This window comes from Chionomys nivalis, chromosome 18 (assembly GCF_950005125.1).
Source record: "Chionomys nivalis chromosome 18, mChiNiv1.1, whole genome shotgun sequence".
NCBI lineage: Eukaryota > Metazoa > Chordata > Mammalia > Rodentia > Cricetidae > Chionomys > Chionomys nivalis.
The window spans coordinates 40,550,732-40,573,238 of record NC_080103.1 but is presented as its reverse complement, the minus strand read 5'-3'; the positions used below and the strand labels follow the sequence as shown (position 1 = coordinate 40,573,238).

The 22,507-nt window shown below is 42.2% G+C and overlaps 1 protein-coding gene across 1 annotated transcript in view; it reads right to left on the bottom strand.

Moving 5' to 3' along the window:
• The window catches only part of Col25a1 (collagen type XXV alpha 1 chain), a 390,406-nt gene that overhangs the window by 153,617 nt on the left and 214,282 nt on the right, over positions 1–22,507 (bottom strand). The window contains exon 5 of the mRNA XM_057793723.1: positions 13,394–13,411. Within this exon, the coding sequence (XP_057649706.1) occupies positions 13,394–13,411 (18 nt within the window). The remainder of the gene's footprint in view (positions 1–13,393; positions 13,412–22,507) is intronic.

Here is a 22,507-nt window from a genome sequence, read left to right as displayed (position 1 = left end):
ACAGTTTAATAACCATGGAAACAAAATTAAACTCTGTTGGAAGGAAAAGGAGCATCTCCCAGGCAGGCAGTCACCACAGAAGAGGGGCCTGGTGACCTCTGCCCCTTAACATCATAGATAAGTTGATTTTTCAGTCTTGCAAGATAACACGACTCTTTCTGATTAATCTTTTCTTTACTGTAGAACTATGAGAGCAAACAGGCTCCATTCTCTAGGTGTTTGTTGCTGTCTGCTGGTCAGTGCTCTCTGCATTTGTAGGGGTGCAGGTTAGTATGACTGAAATCAGCGGGATGAACCTAGTTTCGCAGAGGATGATGGGAAGAGACAAAGCAGAAGAGGTGGGGTTGAAAGGGAGGGCTGTGATTGGCCCTCTGAGGTTGGCTAGAGATAAAGGGGGAGGCAGGGCGTGCGAAGGCAAAAGAGGAAGACAGAACATGTGGAAGGGTGAGAGGACACCATGCTATCCCAGAAAGATGGCCCTCGCTCGAGAAGAACAGATGTGGAGCTGGGAGTGGAAACAGGAATAGCAGGAAACATGACATGCAGAAGGCTGGTTGGCCACACTCTGGTGTCTGGGCCAGAGCCTGTCAGCAGCTTCAGGGAGGTACAGTGGGGTGTGTCTGCTGTGAGGGACTCAGAGCGGGGGATGTTAGCAGTGGAGAGTTGTTCTCTTGGTCCCAGTGAGTGGTAAGGAAGTTATAAGACAAGGTGAGGCAGCGAGGCTCCACGGAAAATGGTAGACTTGGGGGACATTTCTGAAACTGGACAGACAAGAATGGATGATTGCCTGGACCTAAGGGGCCTCTATGGACTCTTCATATGCTTAAAGAAGTCTGACATATTGGAAAAATTAAAAGTTAAGCGAATTTGTAGAAAAACATTGGCCTAAGTTAGTTCAGCTCAGGTGAAGAGCTGTTCCAAGGTCAAGTGAATCCTATATAGTTTAAATCTGGACTTGGGGTTGCACTCTAAATCTAGAGGATTGATTGGCCTGATTGGAAATGGCAGTGTGGAAGGGGCACAGAGAACGAAGAAAGGAGAGGGAAGGAGAGAAGAGAGGAGGAGAGGGGAGGGGAAGAAAAATATATGAGAAGAGAGGAAAGAGAGGCACACACATGAATCAATAGTGGTCGTGGCATGACAGTCTGTAGAGTGCCCGGTCTGTGATCTTCAGCACATGGTGGACACACTATGCCATGATCAAAATATTACCCATCTTGTATGTTAATATCTGGATAGAGTATGTCTTCGCTACATTTCTCTTCGTTTACTTCTTAAGTTGCAAACTGCATTAGGTTCCTGCATTTTAATACCTATCTTTGAAGGGGATGATGCCAGCCTTCTACACCAGTGGTTCCCTTATGGGACAGCACAGCCCGAGTGAACCAGATGGCTGATCTAAGTCTCTCTGTGGGCTCAACAGTTCTTGCAACAATGCTTTATTGATGCTTACAGTTTCCCAGTGGAGAAAGAGACAGGAGTGTAGTATTGAGATGGTGCCTCAGCTGTACTGACTGGAGACTTCTGTCTCCACACACACATAGTGGCCTCTCAGAAAGTGAGATACATACCGAAACCACACACTTGCAAGGTATTTTTTTGTTATTTGTTTGTTTGTTTTTTTTTGTTGTTGTTTTTCAAGACAGAGTTTCTCTGAAGTTTTGGAGCCTGCCCTGGAAAGTAGCTCTTGTAGACCAGGCTGACCTCCAACTCACAGAGCTCCACCTGCCTCTGCCTCCCGAGTGCTGAGATTAAAGGCGTGCGCCACCACCACCTGGCTACACTTGCAATTTTTAGCACAACTTCTGAAACTACAGAAAAGGACGGTGCAAATGACATTGACAGTTGAGAACCTGAGATCTTAGTACTTTGAGAACTGGGAACCCTGGCTAATTAGATGTAGTTATTTCTATATATCAGCTTCCGAGTAACATGTTTAATGGACTTAGTATCGATTGCCCCATAAATAAAATGAGAACATGTTTTCTTTTGTATATAAAAACCTTGAATTCATGTATAAAATTTTATTTTGTTAGGATATGTATGTATATGTATATAATTTGGAGGATGTCTCGAATTGTTCTATTTATAAAGTTTAATATAAAATCATTTTGATGGACAGACTTTAAACTTTACAAATAACTTGAGCTAGTAATACATAAATCTTTATTTTTTTCCTGGCATAGAATTGTACTGCCTAAAATCATAGATAAAATATGTGAGTTTGTAACTTATAATTTCTTTTTTAAAAAATGTTTCAGTAAAAGGTCAAAGGAAAATACAAGAGTAACCTGGAGGTGTTATTTTAAAGATGAAGAATGTAAAATAAAAGTATTTTTGTTGTTGGGTTCTCAAGTCATAGCTCTAGACGGAAACTCTAACCGAGGCACATGTGCAATCTTGGGCTGGTCAATTAGTCTTGGTGCACTGGGTTCCTCATTTATGAAATGGGGGACAGGAACGCCCCTTCCCTGACTGAAACAAAGCAACTTACTAGTGCGTGGCCTACCAATGTTGGTGATTATTGACAACACACTGCAATATTATGCTTGATGGGAAACAAAAAGCAAACACTGTTTCTCAGATACTTGAGGAACGAAGAAGGCAAGCATATAGAGCTTCCTAAAGGGAACACTAACCTTGGGAAACATCCCGTGTGGATGGTGGCAATGTTTGGAGATAATATCAATTGAATATAATTGACCGTTAAGAGGGGATGCCAACCCAAACCAAACCTGCAGCCCCATTCCTTTAATAACTAAAGCTGAACTCCAGGCCCCAGTGCTGCTCAGTCAACCTGAGCACAGAGTAGGTGCTCAATTAATTCTTGCCAAGCTGAAATGGGTGTATGTGTGAGACAAACACACAATAAAATTCTTGGCGTTCAATGCAGTGGCATGGAAGGATGGAGATGGGAGAAGCCAACTCCATGGCAGGAGAGCTGTGGTTGTGGCATCACCCCGCCCCACACAGCCTGGGATGGGAATTATGGCAATAAGTGGATTTGCAGCTTTCGACTTCACACCTTTCGTTTCACATTGAAGATGAAAGCCAAGCAGAAGGGGGTGTACAGAACCCAAAATGTAAAATATCCAAACCAGCCCTACTTGGTTGAAAACTAATTGTTACGGTTATTATTTCCTGGGCATTTTTCTGTGGTGACACTGTAAGTACAAGGTCTTTTATGATGTCTGTTTGGGCCCCAAACAACAGACCGTGCCTGCCCGCGATCATTTCTAAATCACAAGCAGCTGCCGTAAGGAAGCAATTAATGGGCTCTAACACTCGAGGAAAATTCGGAAAGAAACCAAACATTACAAGAGTAAAACTGGTGTAGCTCCATGGCGTCAAGGGCTTATGTGACAGCGGAACTCGGGATCATTTGCTTTTCCCAATCAGTACATGGCCATGACTGTTCTTGTCAAACCCAAGATCCCCCTCCTGCCAGCATTGGTCTGTGCCTCTCAATGCTCCAAGACGGTGCAAATGCCCCTGACTTTGAAGGTGACTCCCAGACCCCTGCACCTTCTTTTCAAAAGGCTAAATAAAATGAACTCCATGGTGAAAGATTTGGAATTCCAAATACTGAGTCTGTGGAAAGTAGAGGCTTGCTCCAGCTACTACAGAGTCCCCACTATTTTCCATCTAGAATAAGCTCTCCTGTGATACTCTCCTTGTGTTCAGTAGGATGCAAGTGGATTCAGAATACAAATTCAAATGGATTCAGATACCGCTATCTCTTATAGTTTTTCAATAGCATACAAAATAATGGGTTTTGTTATATAGCATTTCACATACGTACCTATATATCATTGTACCTTATTCTTTTTCCCACCCATGGTTCTTCCCAGACACAAATCCCTGTTGGTCTGCTGCCACCCTCTATACCTTCATAGTTTCCCTCCCTCCCTCCCTCCATCCCTGTTTCTATCTGTGTGTGCATGTGTGCGTGTGGTTAAATCTGGTTTCTGTAGAGTACATTTTCCTCTAAGCCCTGGGTTTAATTTATAACCACCTATTTCAACATGTTTCCTAATATTCTGTCCAAACATCATCTTTGCTCAAGTGATTTAAGCCTTGTTTGTTTGTCATCTGACTTCTTTTGCTTCATTTGTCAAATCGCATGAAGCAACAGAGATTTTATGAAATGCAACCAAGCTCAGCGCAAGGGCCAAGTAGATAGAAGAATGAAAAACAACCCTCCAAATTAAAAATGATTTTAAAAAATTAAAAAACCCACACCAGTCAGGTGGGGCTGGGAGACTGACTCTCAAGTCTTGGCTATGATTCTTGATTGACTTCCAATGTAAGTAGGAGCTCCATCACATTGGCTGATGGCCAACAGGACCACGGAGCTTTTTGTGTGAGCACTGACTCCCAGAGCTTCGTAGTTAGACTCATCGTTCTCATCACGCTTCTCTCCAGGGACTGGATGGAAACCATCACACCTACCAATGTACTCACCTCCGCCTTGGCCTGGTCCTAGTTATCCCTTTCCTCACTTGTCACTTCCAACCATGCCACCACCCCATCGCCTGGGTTCTCCTCCACTATCTTCAGGAGCACAAATGTTCCCTTTCTGGAAGCCAGGGGGAGGACACATGGCCTTTGCCCACTATCAGCTCCTGCTCATGTCCTATCTCCTTCCTTCCTATGTCCATCAGCTTCCCTAAAGAACAGATTAGTCACACAAAGACGGGAAATTAGATTTAAGGGGAACGGAAAGGTAGCAAGAAGTCATATTTTTACATCTGGGCTCCAGAAAAAACAAAAGAACACGTAAGAGACCACACTGTTCCTTGCGGGGAGGCCAATTCTTTCCATTGAGAGAAGAAACCTGAGCCATGGAAGGGAAGCCCCTGAGCCCTGGGAGGGGGATATCCTGGGCTAAACTAATCTAAATAAACTGAAGCCCAGGGGAGGAAGGGTTGACAAGAACCATCAGTGTTCACATCACCGAAATTTGTACTTGAAACTTGCCTTCTTGCCGTGCTCCTGCCACTGGCTATCAGATACCCTCTCAAGGCTCCAGCCATTACCTGCCTTCCGTTCTTAGCCTCTCTCCAAGCTGCAGCCCTGCATCTTCAACTGCTCACCAGATGTCTGAGCCAAAACAGACCATCGCGGGCTCGGATTCCACTTTCCCAAACCGAGTCTCTCTGTGTCGGCTGCTGTGAGACCATTGTGATTCCTGGTTTTTCTATTTTTGTTAAGCATAGTACTCAACTACAAGCCTAAAATTCTGTGTTTGTGTCTGGCTCGGTAAACTAAACCCAAAGCTCAATGCTACAGATTTCACTTATACAGCTTCTCTTGAGTCTGCCCCATCTTTCTGTGTTAGTTGGTAGTATCCTGCCCCTGGATAACCAGAACAGTCGATTACACAAGCTTCCCTGACCTTGACCCACATACTGCAGTCAAATCAGTATTTCTACATGGGTATACTGTTCACAATGATAGTCTCAGCAATTTGGGGGTATGAGAAGGAAGGATTAGTTGAGCCAAGGAGTTTGGCATCAGCCTGGGTAACAGTGAGATAATACATTCTTCTGCTCATATCATCCTCAGCTCAAAAAATTTCAGGGGCCTGTTTCCCAGCCTATAATGGCAAACTCTAGGAAACAACCCTTAGAAATTATTAAAAAACATCAGGCAAAGTCTCCTGCACACCAGAGCAATTCCTCTGGGCCACCAACCGACCAAGCATTGTGCAAACTAGGGAAGATGCTACCATTTAAAATAGACTTTTATAAAAATTGAACCAACTCTGCTACAGAAGGTAGGACAAACATTTAACTTCTCAGGTAGTAATTAGACCAATTCAGAATGTGGGATGTTCTAGAGAAAGCACAAACACTCTAGAGCGAAGTGATGTCATGGGGCAAAGAGAGTAAGAGACACTAAACTCTGAAAACCAACAACAGCTGTGTCCCACGTGCAGACAGTTTTATAATGACTGAGGAGATCTAGATTTGCCCTGGGCATTGATTTTATTAGAATTGTCACTGAGATGATGGCTATTAAATGGTCCATCACAGACTCACATCAGGGCATGGGGATGAAATAAGCTGTGGGCATCACTTTAAAGCATGCTAGTAAAAATACCATGTATTTAGCAGGTTGGAGACTCTGGCTTCATGTCCTGGCATAAAATCATACCAATTAATAAAAGGGAGAGATTCATTAGACAAGGTATTTCTCAAAATGGCCAATGAGAAATCGCATGCTCTGTATTCAGGATTCCATTGGTCTGGTGAGGGCTGTGGAGGTTGTGTTTTAGAAGACTTTCTTCGGGAGGGATGGAGTCACATGCCAGCCTCCAGGCTCTGGCAATGCAGCATGAGCTGGGTGGCTGAGTCTACCTACCCTTGGCTGTGCTGTGTATGCAGTGCGCAGGTCACACACATGCAGATGGTGGTGCTGGGTGTACTGCGAGAGCAAAATCTCTCTCTGAAACTCAAAGAGCTCTACTGCGCATTTTCCAAACTACACAACAGTCTAGGTTGCTAGGTAAGAGGTTTTGCATAAAGTGGATCCTAACTCAAAGGAAAGTAATAATTGGTGGTATTTATTTGCTGTGTTCATGGAAGATACAACACCTTTGATTCATATTTAATTCAATTTTGCTTATTTAAATTTTTCTTGTGTGTATATATGTATAGTAAATGTGTATTCATGTGTGGTGTGTGTATGCGTGTGTGTACGCATGTGCACACACTTGTGCATGTAGAGACCAGAGGAGAATATTGGGTATTCTCTGTTCCTCCCTGCTTCTTCCCTTGAGGCAGACTATCAAAGTGAAACCTAGTGATCCTCAAGGTTCTGACCCCCAAAGGGGCTGGGGTACAGGCATGTGTACAGTAGTGCCCAGCATTTTCTGTAGATGTTAAAGATTCGAAGCCATATCCTCATGAGTGTGAAATGAGCGCTCTTACCCACTGAATTATCTTCCCAACCCCTCGGTTCCACTTACTGTTTTGTAGAAAGAAAATTTGTTGAGTGTGAGAATAAAATTGATTTATTCTGATTTAAGATACAAGTTTAGCAGTGAATGTACTGGTCCTTAGGGAAGAGGAGAGGGAAGCATACCCGAAGTACAAAGGCTGTTTTACTTAGCAAGGGAGTGGAGCCCTGCATTCACTGTTAACCAAAGGGAGACTTTAAGAGATCTGAAACTGTTTAAGACATGCTATGTCCCTGGACAATATTTTGAACAACCGTGTACATAATAGTTGGTTCTATAGAGAGACCTCTACGTGATACCCATATCCAACAATAATGAATGTTCTCAAACTTCGTGACTTTAATTTACCCACGGTATCTACACACCTTGAGTCTATTATTTTCTTCTGTTGTCCAGCAGGTGAAGTGCCACCTGCAAGAATAATATGTAGCAGTCTGGGGACATCAAGTCTTTCTGGCTGTGCTTTTGTGAGTGCTTATGGGAGAAGGAATTTACAAAGGCCTTTAATCCTAGCACCTGTGTGTGCCATAGACTGTTTTGAGGGCGTTGTTAAGTTATGTATTGCATCAAATCATTCTCCCTTTATACTGAGAAGCTGAGGCATAAAGTTAGATAAAGTGCTTCAAGTCACACCTCTCGTAAGTGGCAGAGAAGAATGTCAACTCAGGTGTCGGCCACCAGGGCCCAGAGCTCTTTCCCTCAACTCTGTCCAATGAGTTCCATATGCTGTTTGAAAGGCTGCCATCTTCAGTAGATTTGTCAGGTGCATAAAATTATCATTAGGTGTGCATTAGCAAATATGTCTCTATTTAGGCAGAGTTTACTGGGGGTGGGGTGGGGTGCTTGGAGTAGAGGCCGGTGACAGAGCACTGATTAGCACGTGCAACACTTTGGGTTCAGTCCTCAGTACTAGAGAAAAACTGTATTATGCATTTTCTATCAACACTGTGTGAAGAGACTGGGATACAAAAACAAGATGCCCAGAGAATGGTAATAGCTGCCACGGCATAAAGCAATACATAATCAGCGTGATTGTTCCTGGAACACTACAGGTTTTCCACATTAATTCAGGTGAAATGACAGGTAATGTGTTTTGGAGGAAATACAGCATAAAGTTGGCAGTAGAACTTCTTTAATTAATTTTGTTGGAAGTAGTTCTATCTTCTACACTATTTAAATTTGCAAATGAGCATGAAAAAGAAAGACATATGGGTTACAGTAAAATAAAAAAAAAATAGTTACACCATGTATACTCTTAATAATATAACCCATTTGGAATACTGTGAAGTTTTTCATGCCACAATACCAAGGATACTTAAATGCTCCAAACGCTAAAGCATTTGAACGTGTATTATTCTCTCTGTTATATAGAAACAATAAAATACACTTTGCAAGAGTATTGACTTATCCAGGTGATGATACATCATCACTGGTTTTACACGGCAGCGAGTGAAATCTGGGCTCTCTGCACACCCATAGACACAAAGGCATGCACACCTTTTTCAAATTTCTTAGAGAATGTATGTGCTCTCCTTTTGCCCCCCAAATCAGACTATGTGAAACTGGAAAAAGCTGGATTGAAACAAATATGAAATATGGGAATTGCTAAAGTGTTAGGTTAGAAGGAGCTTCATACATAATTTAAAACATATGAAGAGAAAGTTAAATACTGCCCCCACAGTACAATATTTTACCCCAGCAAAACTCTTTAGAAGGCACAGACAGCCTGAGTTTAGTAAATTCTAATAAAGCCTTGCGAAATGACAATGATGATATTAGAACAAAGAAAAAGAGCAAACAGGGACTCGGGGGCAGAGGGAACAGTGACATCTTCAACTTCTTCCCAAGTCTGTCTGCAGACAAATGGGGAACGCTGGCCTCCATGAGCAGTTGTCTGATGGCATTTGCTTGTGGTTTGCTCTTACATTTTTTTCTCGCTGGGTAATACAGAATTACAACATGCGCACCACTTTAGTGCTCAACATTCCTGAGGGAATTACAGCTACTTTATGTTCACATGCAACTCCAAAGAAGAGTTATGGGGAGGGCTCTGAGACTCCAAAAAACAATATGCAGGAAAATGGCCTTAGGGTGAAAGGGGTAAAGACACAGAGGAAGAGCTGGGCTAGATAAAAACTTGGTATGTTTTGTAAAGAGGACAAGATAAAGTCCTGAGAATATTTTTTAATCAATTAGTGTATGCAATTTGTGTTAAAATATTTATTTGTGAATGAATACTAATGTTTAAGCAATGCATTACTTTCTGTAATAATTTTTATTGTTAAAAATCAAAGCCAAAGCTCTGAACTCTACAAATAAATCTCGAGGTATAATAAAGTGAGCCAGACGTAGAGAAGAGTAAAGATGAAAGAAAGCACAGATCCTGAATTGACAGTCATAAAATCTATGAAGGAACAGAAAAGAGGGTCTGGAGAGATGACTTGGTAGTTAAGAGCACTGGCTGCTCTTCCTGAAGACCAGGGTTCAATTCCCAAGACCCATGTGACAGACGCCAATCATCTGTAATTCTAGTTTCAGGGAATCTGACACCCTCTTCTGGCCCCCACAGGCACCAGGAATGCAAGTGGCACACAGATACATGAGCAGGCCAAGCACCCATATGCATAAAACAAAATAATATTTTTTAAAAGAGAAAAGATGCTTGGAAATAATGACAAGGACCCAAAAGAGAATAACAAGATTCATTTTTCCTGAGTGCCTACCATGGGCAGGTCTCACATTTCACACACAGTACTTTACAGCATGTATAAGAAAGACCATTGCCTTACCTATCAGGATAGTGTTACCCAGAGTGAAGGAGTAATTCATCCAGAAGGCAGGGGCTAAAAGAGACACAGCCTGGATTGGACTTGCAACCTGTATGATCAGAAGTCCACTCTCTCTCCTTTCAGCATGGGGTAATATAATAAACCGCATAGATAACCTTCCATGGGAATCTGGGAAAGGAAGACCATCCCTTCACTAAAGGAGAGGAAAAACATCTTACTGAAGAAGCAGCACTACAGTGTGACGGACGACTGGGTTAGGATGCGTGGACACGAGGCTTAAGGGGAAGGAGCACCAATGAAAGGGGAAAACAACACTTCGAAGAGAAAATGTAAATGGTTCAGTATGGTTTGAGCGAAGCACGGAGTCCCTAAAGAACTTCAATAAAAATCAATGGAAGGTGAGACAATAGAATAAAACCAGGGCGTTCTATCAAACTCTAGACAGAGAACACATCAAGACTCAAAGGTCTGGCACCAGGAAATGGATATTATCAAAACCATGGTAGAAGATTTTATCTGGTCAACATAGGTGATAGGCACCCATTGATTTCTCTTTAACCCTCAATTCCTCCATTTGGCAGGGAAAAGACAAGCATTCACCCTGTTGACTTGCCTCCCTAAAGCATCAGTGTGATGGGGTTGCTGGGAAAGATGCGGGAGAAAGCTAGAATCCTGCCAGGTATTCTGTGAGTTAAAGGGATTTAGTCATCACACCTGACATGCGCATTGCCACCACAGTTCAGGGTTATAGTCCTGACTTTGACACTAGGCAGGAGGAAGAGATGGCGGGAGACCTGGGACAAGGAGAGCAACATAGAAAGGGAATGGGGGTGGGAATCAGCAAATGATTCAACAAGAATAAAGGAGCCAAGATCTGGACAGAAACCCACTAGGACCATTCTTAGAGCAACGTGTAGATCCCAAGTCATATGCATGCAGGTTGGGGTTCATAAAAATCTCCTTTAATAGCATACGTCTGAACTCTAGATTGAGCTTTGGGGTGCTCATGCAGACAGAGAAATACGCATGGGTGCATGATGATTTCAACTTGATTTGACAAATTGTAAAGGCTGGACTTAATAGAAGCATAGAACAGGGACAGCAGCAATAGAGACATTCTGGCAAGAGGCACAATCAGTGATCAGATGACAAGTTCTGAGGCTTTAATCCAGCACTGGTTGGGGAGAGGCAGATATATTCATTTTTTTAATTGTAATGATTGAACAAGGTATATGCCTATGAACTCAAGTTTTATACCTTGCATGTATTCAACATTATCAATGAAACATAGTGTTTTATATGAATGCATTATCATATTCTGATGTAAGAGATGTGGACAATTTCTAAATGAAAAATAAAACCCAGAATAATCACAAAACAGAGATTGTATCTGTCTTATTCACCAGCACACCCTGGTGCTAGAATATGGGTCCCCTTCATCCTATATAGAAGACTTCCTGAAGCAGATCAGAACTATTGGCATCAACACGGACACGTGACTCAAGAATGAAGGGATCCCGACCGATGGCTAACCACATCAACTTCCTGTCTTTCGAGGTGAGGGTTCTGAGGAATCTTCTGTATCATTCCTCTACAAGGTGTTCAGCAGGGAATGGCCTCAGCGATTATGGACCCATCAGTTCACAAACACAGCTAGTTCCTGCTCTCCTCCACCCCAGCATCTTACTCCATGCCCTCACAGTGCACCTGAGGTCTCAAATATTGAATGTCCCTAAATTATACTAAGGACTGCTTTCTGATGCTAGGAAAGGTGGCCTAGACTAAGACAGAGGTCCTAGTAAGAGTTAAAATATTATTCTCTCTCGAGTGGAAGGAGTGAGAGTATGAGCAAGGAATCCAAGACCATGAGGGGGTCATCCACTGAGACAGTTTGCTTGAGCTAATGGGAGCTCACTAACTCCAACTGGACTGGGAGTGAACGAGCATGGGAACAACCAAGCCCCTCTTAAGGGGCTTGACAGTTGGGTCAGACTGTGGAGGTACGGATAGTGCACTGGGATTTGTCTCTCCTGCATGTACTGGCTTCTTGGGATCCTATTCTCTTTGGATGTAAACCTTGCTCAACCTATATGTAGTAGGGAGGGCCTTGGACTTTCCACAGGGCAGGGGACATTGCCCTCTTTAGGATTGGAGGGGGTGGAGTAGAAGGGATTGTAGAGGGAATGAGGGGTGGGAGGAGAGGAGGGATTGGGAAATTACTTTTTTAAGTAATAAAATTTAAAAAAAGAAAAATATTATTCTCTCTCCAAGTCAAAGCTCACTTCATTACACTGTTACCCTCCTTTCTGGAAAGAACTGAGTGATGCGGGGCTTCCAGATTTAGATGTAATCTTGATGTCTACTCCAGTCACACTACTGTGCCAAACAGGTAACTAATTTACTATAACCACAAACACACATGCGTGTGTGCGCGCATAGACACACCCAGACACACACGCGCTTCTCAGGACTGTTGTTGGCACTGAGGGAAACGGAGTATGAAAAGCAGTAAACCACCGTTTACTTTGTATGCTTCCCAACATAGAATAGCAAGTTCAAATTCTAAGAAGCCAAAACTCTCTTCTATGAATTCATTCTTTTAACTCTAACTTGGACTACAAGAGGAAAAGCTACAAACGATGAGGCATTCTCAGTATCAATGTAAGTTAAAAGTCTAACTTTTTTCCCACAGCTTAGTGTGAAAAGGAGTGCTGTACTGAAATAAATGTGGTTTTCTGTTTATATTATCACACAGCCGTATATATGGAGCTCAGAACAACTAAAAGGTGTTCACGTGATGCAGAATGAAGATTAACACATAATGAATAATTCGTGACACTGGCTACAAAGCTGTCACAAAATGGCCTATCAGGAAACAATCTAGGGCAGAGGTGGCATTCAGCCCATCATGGTGAAGAAAGACCAGTGGGAACACAAGTGATCGCACGGCTTACGTGGAATGCAGTGTTTAAGGTTCAACCCTCTCAGTGGCCATTAGCACCCTCCAGACCAAGGCAGTTCTGAGTCTTTTGAGTTGGGATTTGCTCTACTATTTGTGAGAACTTGCCTCATTTTTATCATTCTGTTCTTACACACTTTCCTCCACCTCTCAAAAACGGTTCATTTTCTTCAGTGAGATAGAGTTCAAAATATCGTCTGTCGGCTGCATTGTGCTAACTTATAAATCATGTCTGCTGCCGTTGGTTTGTGTTGAAAACAGAGAGTAAAAGTCAGTGTCTGTCTACACTGAATCAGAAGCAGCTAGCAGGATCACAGCGTAAATAATGAGCCCGGATTCACAGCTGCTTTAGTACGCAATTAATCAGCATCTAATGCACGCCAGCCCACACCCGTATGAACCTGGTCACCCTGCCTCTGAAGTCCCAGGGCACTGGTTTGGGTCACTTAGGAGTTTCACTCTTTGAGAGGGCATATTGTTAAGTTGCCATCTGACCCAACAGGTGAAGTGGCTCAAACAACCCTGAAGAGGTCCCGGGGTCACTCCTGGGCAATAGTTGGCCAATTATTAGTTTATAGCTTTCTTCAATTCTTCAAAAAGGATGGAAGGAAAACTTCCCCACCAGGAAGTTTTTAGGAACTCCTAAATAGGAGTTAGTGGGTCAGAAAAGAGGTCACTTACCTGGGGACCGGGCTGACCCTGAAATTGAAAAGAAGAAAAACAATTATAAAATTGACATTTACAATGAATATTTCCAATATACCTTTCCATATAATGAAATTTAAAATAGTTCTAAACATTGTTAAAAATATTTCTGAAGATAGTAATATTGCTACCTTCCTATTGGGTCTTAATATTTTGATCCTGTGAATTGAAATGACTGGGCTTACGGCTATGGCACAAGAGTGATTGAGTGTGCTCTGGCATCTGATTGGGGAAGGAGAAAGTATCAGGGAGACCCCCCCCCATCACAGTGATGTGTGAACGGGACACTGAAGGCACAAGTCTCCCGGCACACGGTTACTGATATGGCAGAGTTGCAACTACAAAAAGGAGACCCTGGCGATCTCATTGCTCCAATGCTTTGAATTTTTGTTTTTTTTTTGTAATCGTTTATTCTTTATTTTTCTTTTATATCTGTTTTTTTACAGTATCACTATTATCTTTTATTTTGATTTTAGAAGCAGAACATAGGCTTAAATTCCTATGTTCAATTAGATCTGTGGCTTGAGAGGTCATAGGTCCCAGGGGACAATCTACTATTATTGTGCTAAATGAACATACTAGTAAACTGACTCCCAGGGTCTTACTGTCATAATTGCATCTCTTAACCCTAATCAAAGAAGTTTCTATTTGAAGTAGATGGTGGTTAATACGGAGGCCCACAACTGGCCAAGGCACGGAAGAGAATAAGAAACTTAAGAACGCTCAACCCTAAATGGAACATCTAGATCACACCCCCTTCTCTCAAGGTCCACGGATCTTTGTGGAAGGACAAGCAGAAAGGCTGTGTGAGCTATGAACCAGAGGTGGCCCATGACTACAAGGAAATAGTGTTCTCTAGACACCAGAAGGCAACTACACATATGAACTCATAGTAGTTACTACAGCAGGCACAACACTGTTCAAGATCAAGATCAGGTGATACAAAATCTAAGCATGGAAAGAGAAGGAGGACACGAAATCTCAGTCCTACCCAAGGAGCAAGTAGCAATTGATAATGTCTGGGGAAAATGGAGAGTCCATTTTCTTGAAGAGTGTTGCTACTGGCAACTCGACCACGCTCAAGTGGCAGGCCACACATCCGGGAATATATGGGGAGCACAAACTGAACTTGCCAGGATTGGGGAAAGAGTGAGAACAAGAAATCGTGTGGGTAGAGAGGAAGGAGCAGCTCTGGAAGGAGTTCAGGGCATTGTGAATCCAGTCAAAGCTCATTCTACAAAATTCTCAAGGAATCAAAAAAGATAACCTTTAAAAACATCTAAAGTATCATGAGGAAACAGTCTGTTTCATCTAGAACACACCTTGATTTAACTATATAATTATGTATCTTCAAATAATTTTTCTGTGATATGAAAATAGGTATAAGTAAGCCTATTGGATCTGATCCATTTTAATCTTTTTTATTATTTCAGTAAATTTGTGCTTTGCCAATTTCACACATGGATGTGCAGCTCACTGAACCTCCCACTGCTCCCACCTCCTTACCACCCCTTTCTCTTTCCTCTCTTCCATACAGAGCTTTTCCTTGGGTTCCTTGAATTGGTAAACTCAGAGAAGAAAGCTGGACCTCATACTGAAAAGTCAGAATTTACCCCCAAACTAATCGGAAAGCCCAAGCATTTCCTTCAGCCCTTCTGCCTTTGCCTCTACAATATTTTTTTATTGATATTATTGAACTATACATTTTTCTCTGCTCCCCTCCTTTCCTTTCCCTTCCCCTTCAACCCTCTTCCATGGTTGCTATGCTCCCAATTTACTCAGGAGATCTTTTTTTTTTTCTACTTCCCATGTAGATTAGATTCATGTATGTCTCTCTTAGGGTCCTCATTGTTGTCTAGGTTCTCTGGGGTTGTGAATTGTAGACTGGTTTTCTTTGCTTTATGTCTAAAAGCCACTTATGAGTGAGTACAAATGATATTTGTCTTTCTGGATCTGGGTTACCTCATTCAATATGTTTTCTAGATCTATTCATTTGCCTGCAATTTTCAAGATGTCATTTTTTTTTTCTGCTGTGTAAATGTACCACATTTTCCTTATCCATTTTTCGGTTGAGGGGCATCAAAAGAACAAATAATCTAATGAAAGAAAATGGAGTACAGACCTAAACAGAGAACGCTAAGCAGAGGAATCTAAAATGGCAGAAAGTCACTTAAGGAAATATTCAGTATCCTTAGCCATCAGAGAAATGCAAATCAAAACAACTCTGAGATTCCATCTTACACCTGTAAGAATGGCCAAGATCAAAAACACTGATGGCAAGTTATGCTGGCGAGGATGTGGGGTCAAGAGAACACTCCTGAATTGCTGTCGGGGGGAGGAGTGCAAACTGGTACAGACTCTTTGGATATCCATGTGGCGATTTCTCAAAAAATTAGGAAACAACCTTCCCCAAGACCCAGCAATACCACTTTGGGGTATATACCCAAAGGATGCTCAATCATACCATAAGAACATGTGCTCAACTATGTTCATGGCAACATTGGTCGTCATTGCCAGATCCTGGAAGCAACCTAAATGCCTCTACAATATCTTTTAAGATTGTTTATTTTTATTTCATGCGAATGGATGTTTGCTTGAATGTACAGATGGGCACCAGGTGGGTGTCTAAGGAAACAAAAGGAGGGAGTCAGATTCCCTGGAACTGGCCACAGAAGGTTGTGATAAACCATGTGTGTGTTGAGACCCTAACATGGGTGCCCTGGAATAGCAACAATTGCTCCTATCTGCTAAGCCACCTCTCCACCCTCTCCCTCTGGAAATTGAGGCTCATCGATGTTTGCAAAGTCCCTAACACTGACTCTGGTTAATTCTCTTTGAGCGAGGAGACTCTTCATCCTGACTGTCCCTGAGCAGCTACAGTGCACACCCTCCTCAAACACCTCAGTGACAAGTGCTTACCCATACACTAGTCACCAAAGACACTCTTTAGAATCTCCTTATGGCTTCTGATGGGTTCAACAAGAGACAGAGGTGATTCCTACCAGTGCTGGATAGTTGTCTGGTCCACTGTGGTGAGGATTTTTAGCAACTACCTATAAAAGCCAGACTTTTCATTTGGGTTTCTAAAACACACTCCAAAAGCGTACTTACAAATTATGGCTAACATTCCCGAAACCCAACCAGTTGATTTTTCTAAAATGAAATGACTGAAAAGACTCTTTCTGCCCATGCAAATCATCAAAATGTTTCTACAAATCAAAGTTCGAATCAAGAAAAACCAAGAGGCATGCCAAGCGAAACAGTTAAATCACAGAACTCCTGAAGTCAGGAGCCTGCCTGCAGAAGCAGAGAATACCCAGGCGCTGAGCTGGCTGATTTACTGTCTGGCAGCAGGGAGGGCAATGCTCCTGCCTCTGGCCCCAGCAGGAGGGAAGTAAGGGAGCCTGCTGGAGGAGCAGACTCTAAAGAGCTAATCAGAACAGGATGGTGGAGAGCAATCAGCCGGAAGCTGATGCTTGATGGGAGAGTCTTCCAAGGAAGCCAAGCATTTGGGGAGACAAGTAAACCACAATGAAGATGATAAATGAGCCGACCCATCATTGGGGTAGGCATTGTTACTCGAGGCAATTAAAGTGCAATATTGGCTATTCTTTGTCGAGCTGTTATCACAATTACGGTTGGCAGAAAGCGCTAACAACTTTTCAAATCGACAAAGTCATTTGGGTGTCTGACTGAGGTAATTAGTTTCACTATACGATACTCTTTTTTTTTTTTTTTTTTAAATAGATAAGAACCCTGTCACTCCTTTCAAATGGTACAAAAGCTTTTTTTTTTCATTTAACACATTCACAGATAGGGATACAAAAGTCAGCTTCAAACATGGTATCATTTTAGATATTGATTATGGTCGCAGACTCACAAGTATCTTTGATCAATGCGACAGAAAAGCCTTCTAGCTACACAAGTTTAAGGCAATATTAGTACCAGGTGCCTCTCAAGCCTGCAATGCACACGCTTGGACAGAAGGCTCGGTTTCCTTTTCAGGTGAAGATGCAGCAGCTACAGAGAAGTTCAGCTAAGCTGCAGAGCCACAGAGCTCTGGATGGTGGCCGGCCTGTTCCTAAGGGTCAGTGGGATTCTGGCAAGGAGCCTATAGCTGTACCGAATTGCCAATCTAGGGTGTGTGTTGGGCCTGTGAGCAAGCAAGTCTTAGCCACCTTCCATGCACCGAGATTGACCACATTTCAATATCCACTCTATCAAGTCGTCACCGTTAGGTGCCTTCAAAACGGCTGCTGAACATGTGTGAGTTAGAACTATTCAGGCTGGCCCAAAGGGGTTGACAGTGAATTTTTCCAATATGCATTGAAAGGGCTGCTGTTATACTTTAAGGAGTTATATTTTCAAGAGCAGCTTCTTGATCTCCTGTTCCAGAAAGACCTTGGGGGTTCTCTTCACTGCAGAATAAATACATCTGCCCTGCAGTGAGTTCTTCTCCAGGAAATGAAGCTGGCACTCAGGTGCTCACAGACTACAGAGGTTCCAACCTAGACAAGTGTCCCTATGGATACCCGTGTGCCACCCAAGAGGAGCTCTGACCTGAACAAAAATGTCTCCCTTCCTTAAGACCACATCCACTTAATAGGAGGACTATCTGTCGAACTATTTTGCAAACTGCATTCTACAAATAAGCATTGGCTTTGGTTGACTATACGATCAATAAGAAGAACTCACTCAACATAAATTTATAGAAAACTTAACATTGAAACTAGTATGCAAATGATATATTAGAGAGAAGCAACTGATAAAACAGACCATCATAGGGTACACACACACACATATATATATACACACACGTATATCTTAAAACTGGTCTTGCAAAGGCTGCAAAATCCATCAGTATCTGAACTGCATTTATATCAGAAAGCTCTTATACATTCGACTGAGCTAAACATTATTCCTAGTTTATAACACTGTCTGCCACCATACAGGGCCACTCTCAGTAGGTGGGTATTTCCTTCCCAGCAGTCACATAGTATGGCCGAATAACAGTCCTTCAATTCGGTGGTCTTTGGTGGTTTATCCACTAGGAGAGTCAAACTAGAGGAAAACTATTTCCCTCACACCTCTAGAATTTCTCTTTTAAAGTTTGAGAGAGAAAGGAAGCAAGAAGGAAACATTCTGAGCAAGTCAGTGGGACACGTTGTCCATTAATGGTTGACTTGGGAGGCCCAGTCCACTGTGGGTGGTTCCATCCCTGGGCAAAGGGTCCTGAGTCCTGTACAAAAGCTTTGGCCTCTGCTTCAGTTCCTGCCTCAGCTTCCTTCGATGATGGACTGTCACTTAAAAGCGTAAGATGAAATAAACTATTTCCAAAAGAGAAAAGAATATGTTGATGATTTTATAAAGACCATAAATTTGAATAAGTTTCTCACATAATATTTCTCTTTCATAACTAGATAGCAACTTCATTTAAAATTCAAGTCCTAAACAGGTTGATAGAGTCACTTCCATAATAGTTAAAAACATATTTTTTAACATAGTACTTTATTTTGATCTTTTATGAATAAATGGTGGTACATGGAACATAAGAAACAGACAAATCTACTACACATCTTTTGTCATCACAAATTTCATGTAGGAACCAGTAGATGATCTTCATGCATTAATTTATATCATTAAAATACATTGGCCTAATTGTCCATTGAAATTTATTCAGATCTTAAGTATTATAAATGTTTATATATTCCAGTATTCATACTTGGCTATAGTCCCAATTATTTCCTTATGACACAAAACTGAAAATACAGTTTCCTATAATTTTGAATTAGGTATGTTTACATTATAGTATAACAAACAGATTGTGTATTTTCTAGGATAATTTGTTTAAAATATGCATTTATTCAGACATTATTATAACTATCTAAAATAATGAGAAAAAGAAAGAGAAGAGGGAAGGAGGAGAAAGGTGAAGGGGGAGGAAGGAAGATAGGAAAAGGAAAAGGGGAGATGGGAAAAGAGTCCTTGCCTTGAGGATAGACTGTGGGTAATTACCTTGTAATTTTCTGGCCTTTTTAAAAGTCTATTTCCAGACTATAAAAGTATATCAATTCACCATGGAAAAATTTAAATGGGACCTTAATGAAGTTGGGGGAAAAGATAGCAACTTCATCTATTTACACAAAGATCCAAGTCAGTAATCTTGAATTCCAGTTTCTACCTTTCTTCCAATTCAGGGTGTTTCAATCATTCAGAAAAAATAACACTGCAAAATTATTAAAACAATATAGCTGGCAAAACTCAGAGAGCAAGGACTGTAAATATGCCTTTGTATATGGGCTCTTATCACCTTGAGGAGTAGACAGTGACGGAAAGGGGGGTAGGAGAGACCCAGGATCAATACCAGTGACCAGAGCCCAGAGCTCCGCAGGACAGGCAGTCAGCGCTGGTAGCCCTCTGGGAGCTTTTGCTGTTTTGCAAACCACACTATTGGGCCTATAACTGAGCTCTGTTGTTGTATACTTATCCAGGCCTTTCCCCTGCTGACACAGAATCAGGACTGGTAACTTAACATGTAAATAAATGCCCAGCAAAACAGACACGTGGCTTGGTAGGATACAACCAACAGGGAACGCCCATGAGATAGAACCCGCTTAGCTTCCATAGCATTAAGAGGACAGGCCTTTTAAAAGAACTCAAAAACAGTTTTTATCACCTCGCCAATTTCCATTACATTGTAGATGCTGAATAACCCTCTCCCCTTTCTGCTAAGTTTAGTAGCATCCGTAAAAGTGTGCCATTTTTTATTGTACCAGGTAAATAAAATAACTTAAAGTTCATTTAGAACTGTCTCTCAAACTGCTGAAATTTATGTTCCTTCTCAATTCTAACTTCTGAATATCCTGCTAAAAGATGGACTTTATAAAACGCTTTACTATCCTAGATGTTTTGCACCAGTAAGCGTGTACTAGCATATTCCTAACACCCGAAGAGTGGATTAATTTATAATGCGTGAGTCGCAGAATGATTATTCCAGTAAAGCAGAGCCCTGAAAGGGGAATCTACTCAACATTGAGAAGAGGATCTTCAAGGCCAGAAGTGTACATCTAATGTCCTTCATGGTGGGGCTGTATCAGTGTCTACCATTTCACCACCACTAAAAGTTATCAAGAGCTTTATAATGTCTGTTGTTGTCAGCCCTGCAAATTGGAGTCATTTCTACCATTTTATAGTTGATCCAAATGAGTTACGAAGAAGTTACGCAGTGTCTGAGTAAAACTGTGAACATGGGGGACTGGAACTCCTCCATTTTCATCTGTATCCTGGGACTAGCTGAGCCAGGGGCTTGGGTGAGATCCCCCAGAAATAGAAAAGAGCCGCGAATGGTCTGCAACCTTTCAAATAGGATAAAATACTGTTGCCAAGATCAGCTATCTTTACCATGTTGCATGAACCACACACTCTGAAGAGCCCATGGGTCCTGTAGGAAATCCTTCACCTCAGGTTAAAATCCCTCAAACAACAAATCTGCCTTAAGGCATCCTTCAATCCGTCCTCAAAGGTCAACTACCCTGGGCATCTAGTTCCCAGTCAAGAACACCCTGTGTCAGCTTAAAGACTCTCTTCCTGTTGACTGTCAAAACTATACATCCTTTTCTGCCATTTTGTTCTTCTCTCTGCCCCCACCTGCCTGCTACCCCCACCAATAAAAGGCCTTGGCGGTTTGATCCCCAATAAACTTTTCTTTCTACCCACAGAGTGGTCCAGTTTAGTAGTTTCTTGTGCCCTCGCTAACATTTTTTTCTCATTATTATGATAAACACCTAAAAATCAACTTAGAGAAGGGTTTACTTTGACTCACAATTTGAGTGCACAGGTCACCATGGCAGGGAAGACAGGCAGGCTAAAGCAAGAGACAGCTGGTCACATTGTATCTACAGTCAGGAAGGATGGGGTGGTGAATGTTAGTGTTCAGCTCCCCCTTCCACTTGGTCTGGGACCCCAGTACACAGTACTGTGCTACCCTTGTTTAAGGCGGGCCTCCCCACCTCATTTAACTTAGTCTAGAAACTCTCCTAACAGACAAATCTGTCTCCTAGGTGAATCTAGCTCCTGGCAAGGTGACAATTATTTTAACTGTCAGTGACTGAACAGTTCGGTGAGAAAAGGAAGGCAAGAGTAAGTTCTAGAGATCTCAGGTAACTGTCGCCTGAAAGGTCATTTGTGAGTGACTGTGACTGACTACCTGGGATAACCTGGTTACAAGGTTTTCGGCTTTAGAAAAAGCACACTGGGATGAAACAGCGTGTGTGCAACAGGCAAAGAAGAAAGCATGCGTGCCGATCAGAGTAGACAATTTTAATAACTGCACATGAAGGAAGGAAAAAGTGGGGAATTAAGAGGGATGGAGGCCTGGGGAAATGACTTGTTTCTGTGATAAGGTTCCCGGTGCTGAAGGGGAGCTGGAGAGACATGGGTAGACAGGGAAGGCAGAAGTGTGCTCCCTGAGATGGCTTCTTGTTCCCGGAAGACACTGGCAGGAGAAATGGCAGGTAGGCATCATATAATAGGGGGAAATGGAGGAACCCAGGTCCTCTCTAAAATGTCCAGCCAGCATCCTTCTCGCATTCCATGGGGGATAAAATGGTTACTGTCCCTTTCTCTGTAGCTAGCTCTGCCCTTCCCTAATGTTCATTTCTTTTTCTCTTCCAGGGAATGCACTCCACGATCCTCTAAAAGACCACCAGGCCCCATAATAGCTCTTGAAAATGTTTAAAAATAGATAACAAACTATTAAATTAGGGGAAAAAAGAAATGGCTTAGGGATCAAAATTAGTATGGACAAGAACACAAAAGGAAGATGTACCGGAGAATAAAGACTACAAAAGGAGACAGCCAAGGGGGTAACGGAAGTGAATGCAGAGCCAAACTCAGAGACAGAATAGAAAGCAACCATGCCCCAAACCTCAGAACACTCGGACGTGATTGTCTGTTGTGAGTGGAAAGAATGGGGTTGGAAATTTATTTGTCCATTTGCTTAATAACTGTTATAAGCACTTGCAGTGTGCCAGACATTGTAGAGATAGCAGACACAGAGTAGATAAGATGGAGCACCTGCTATCACCCTTG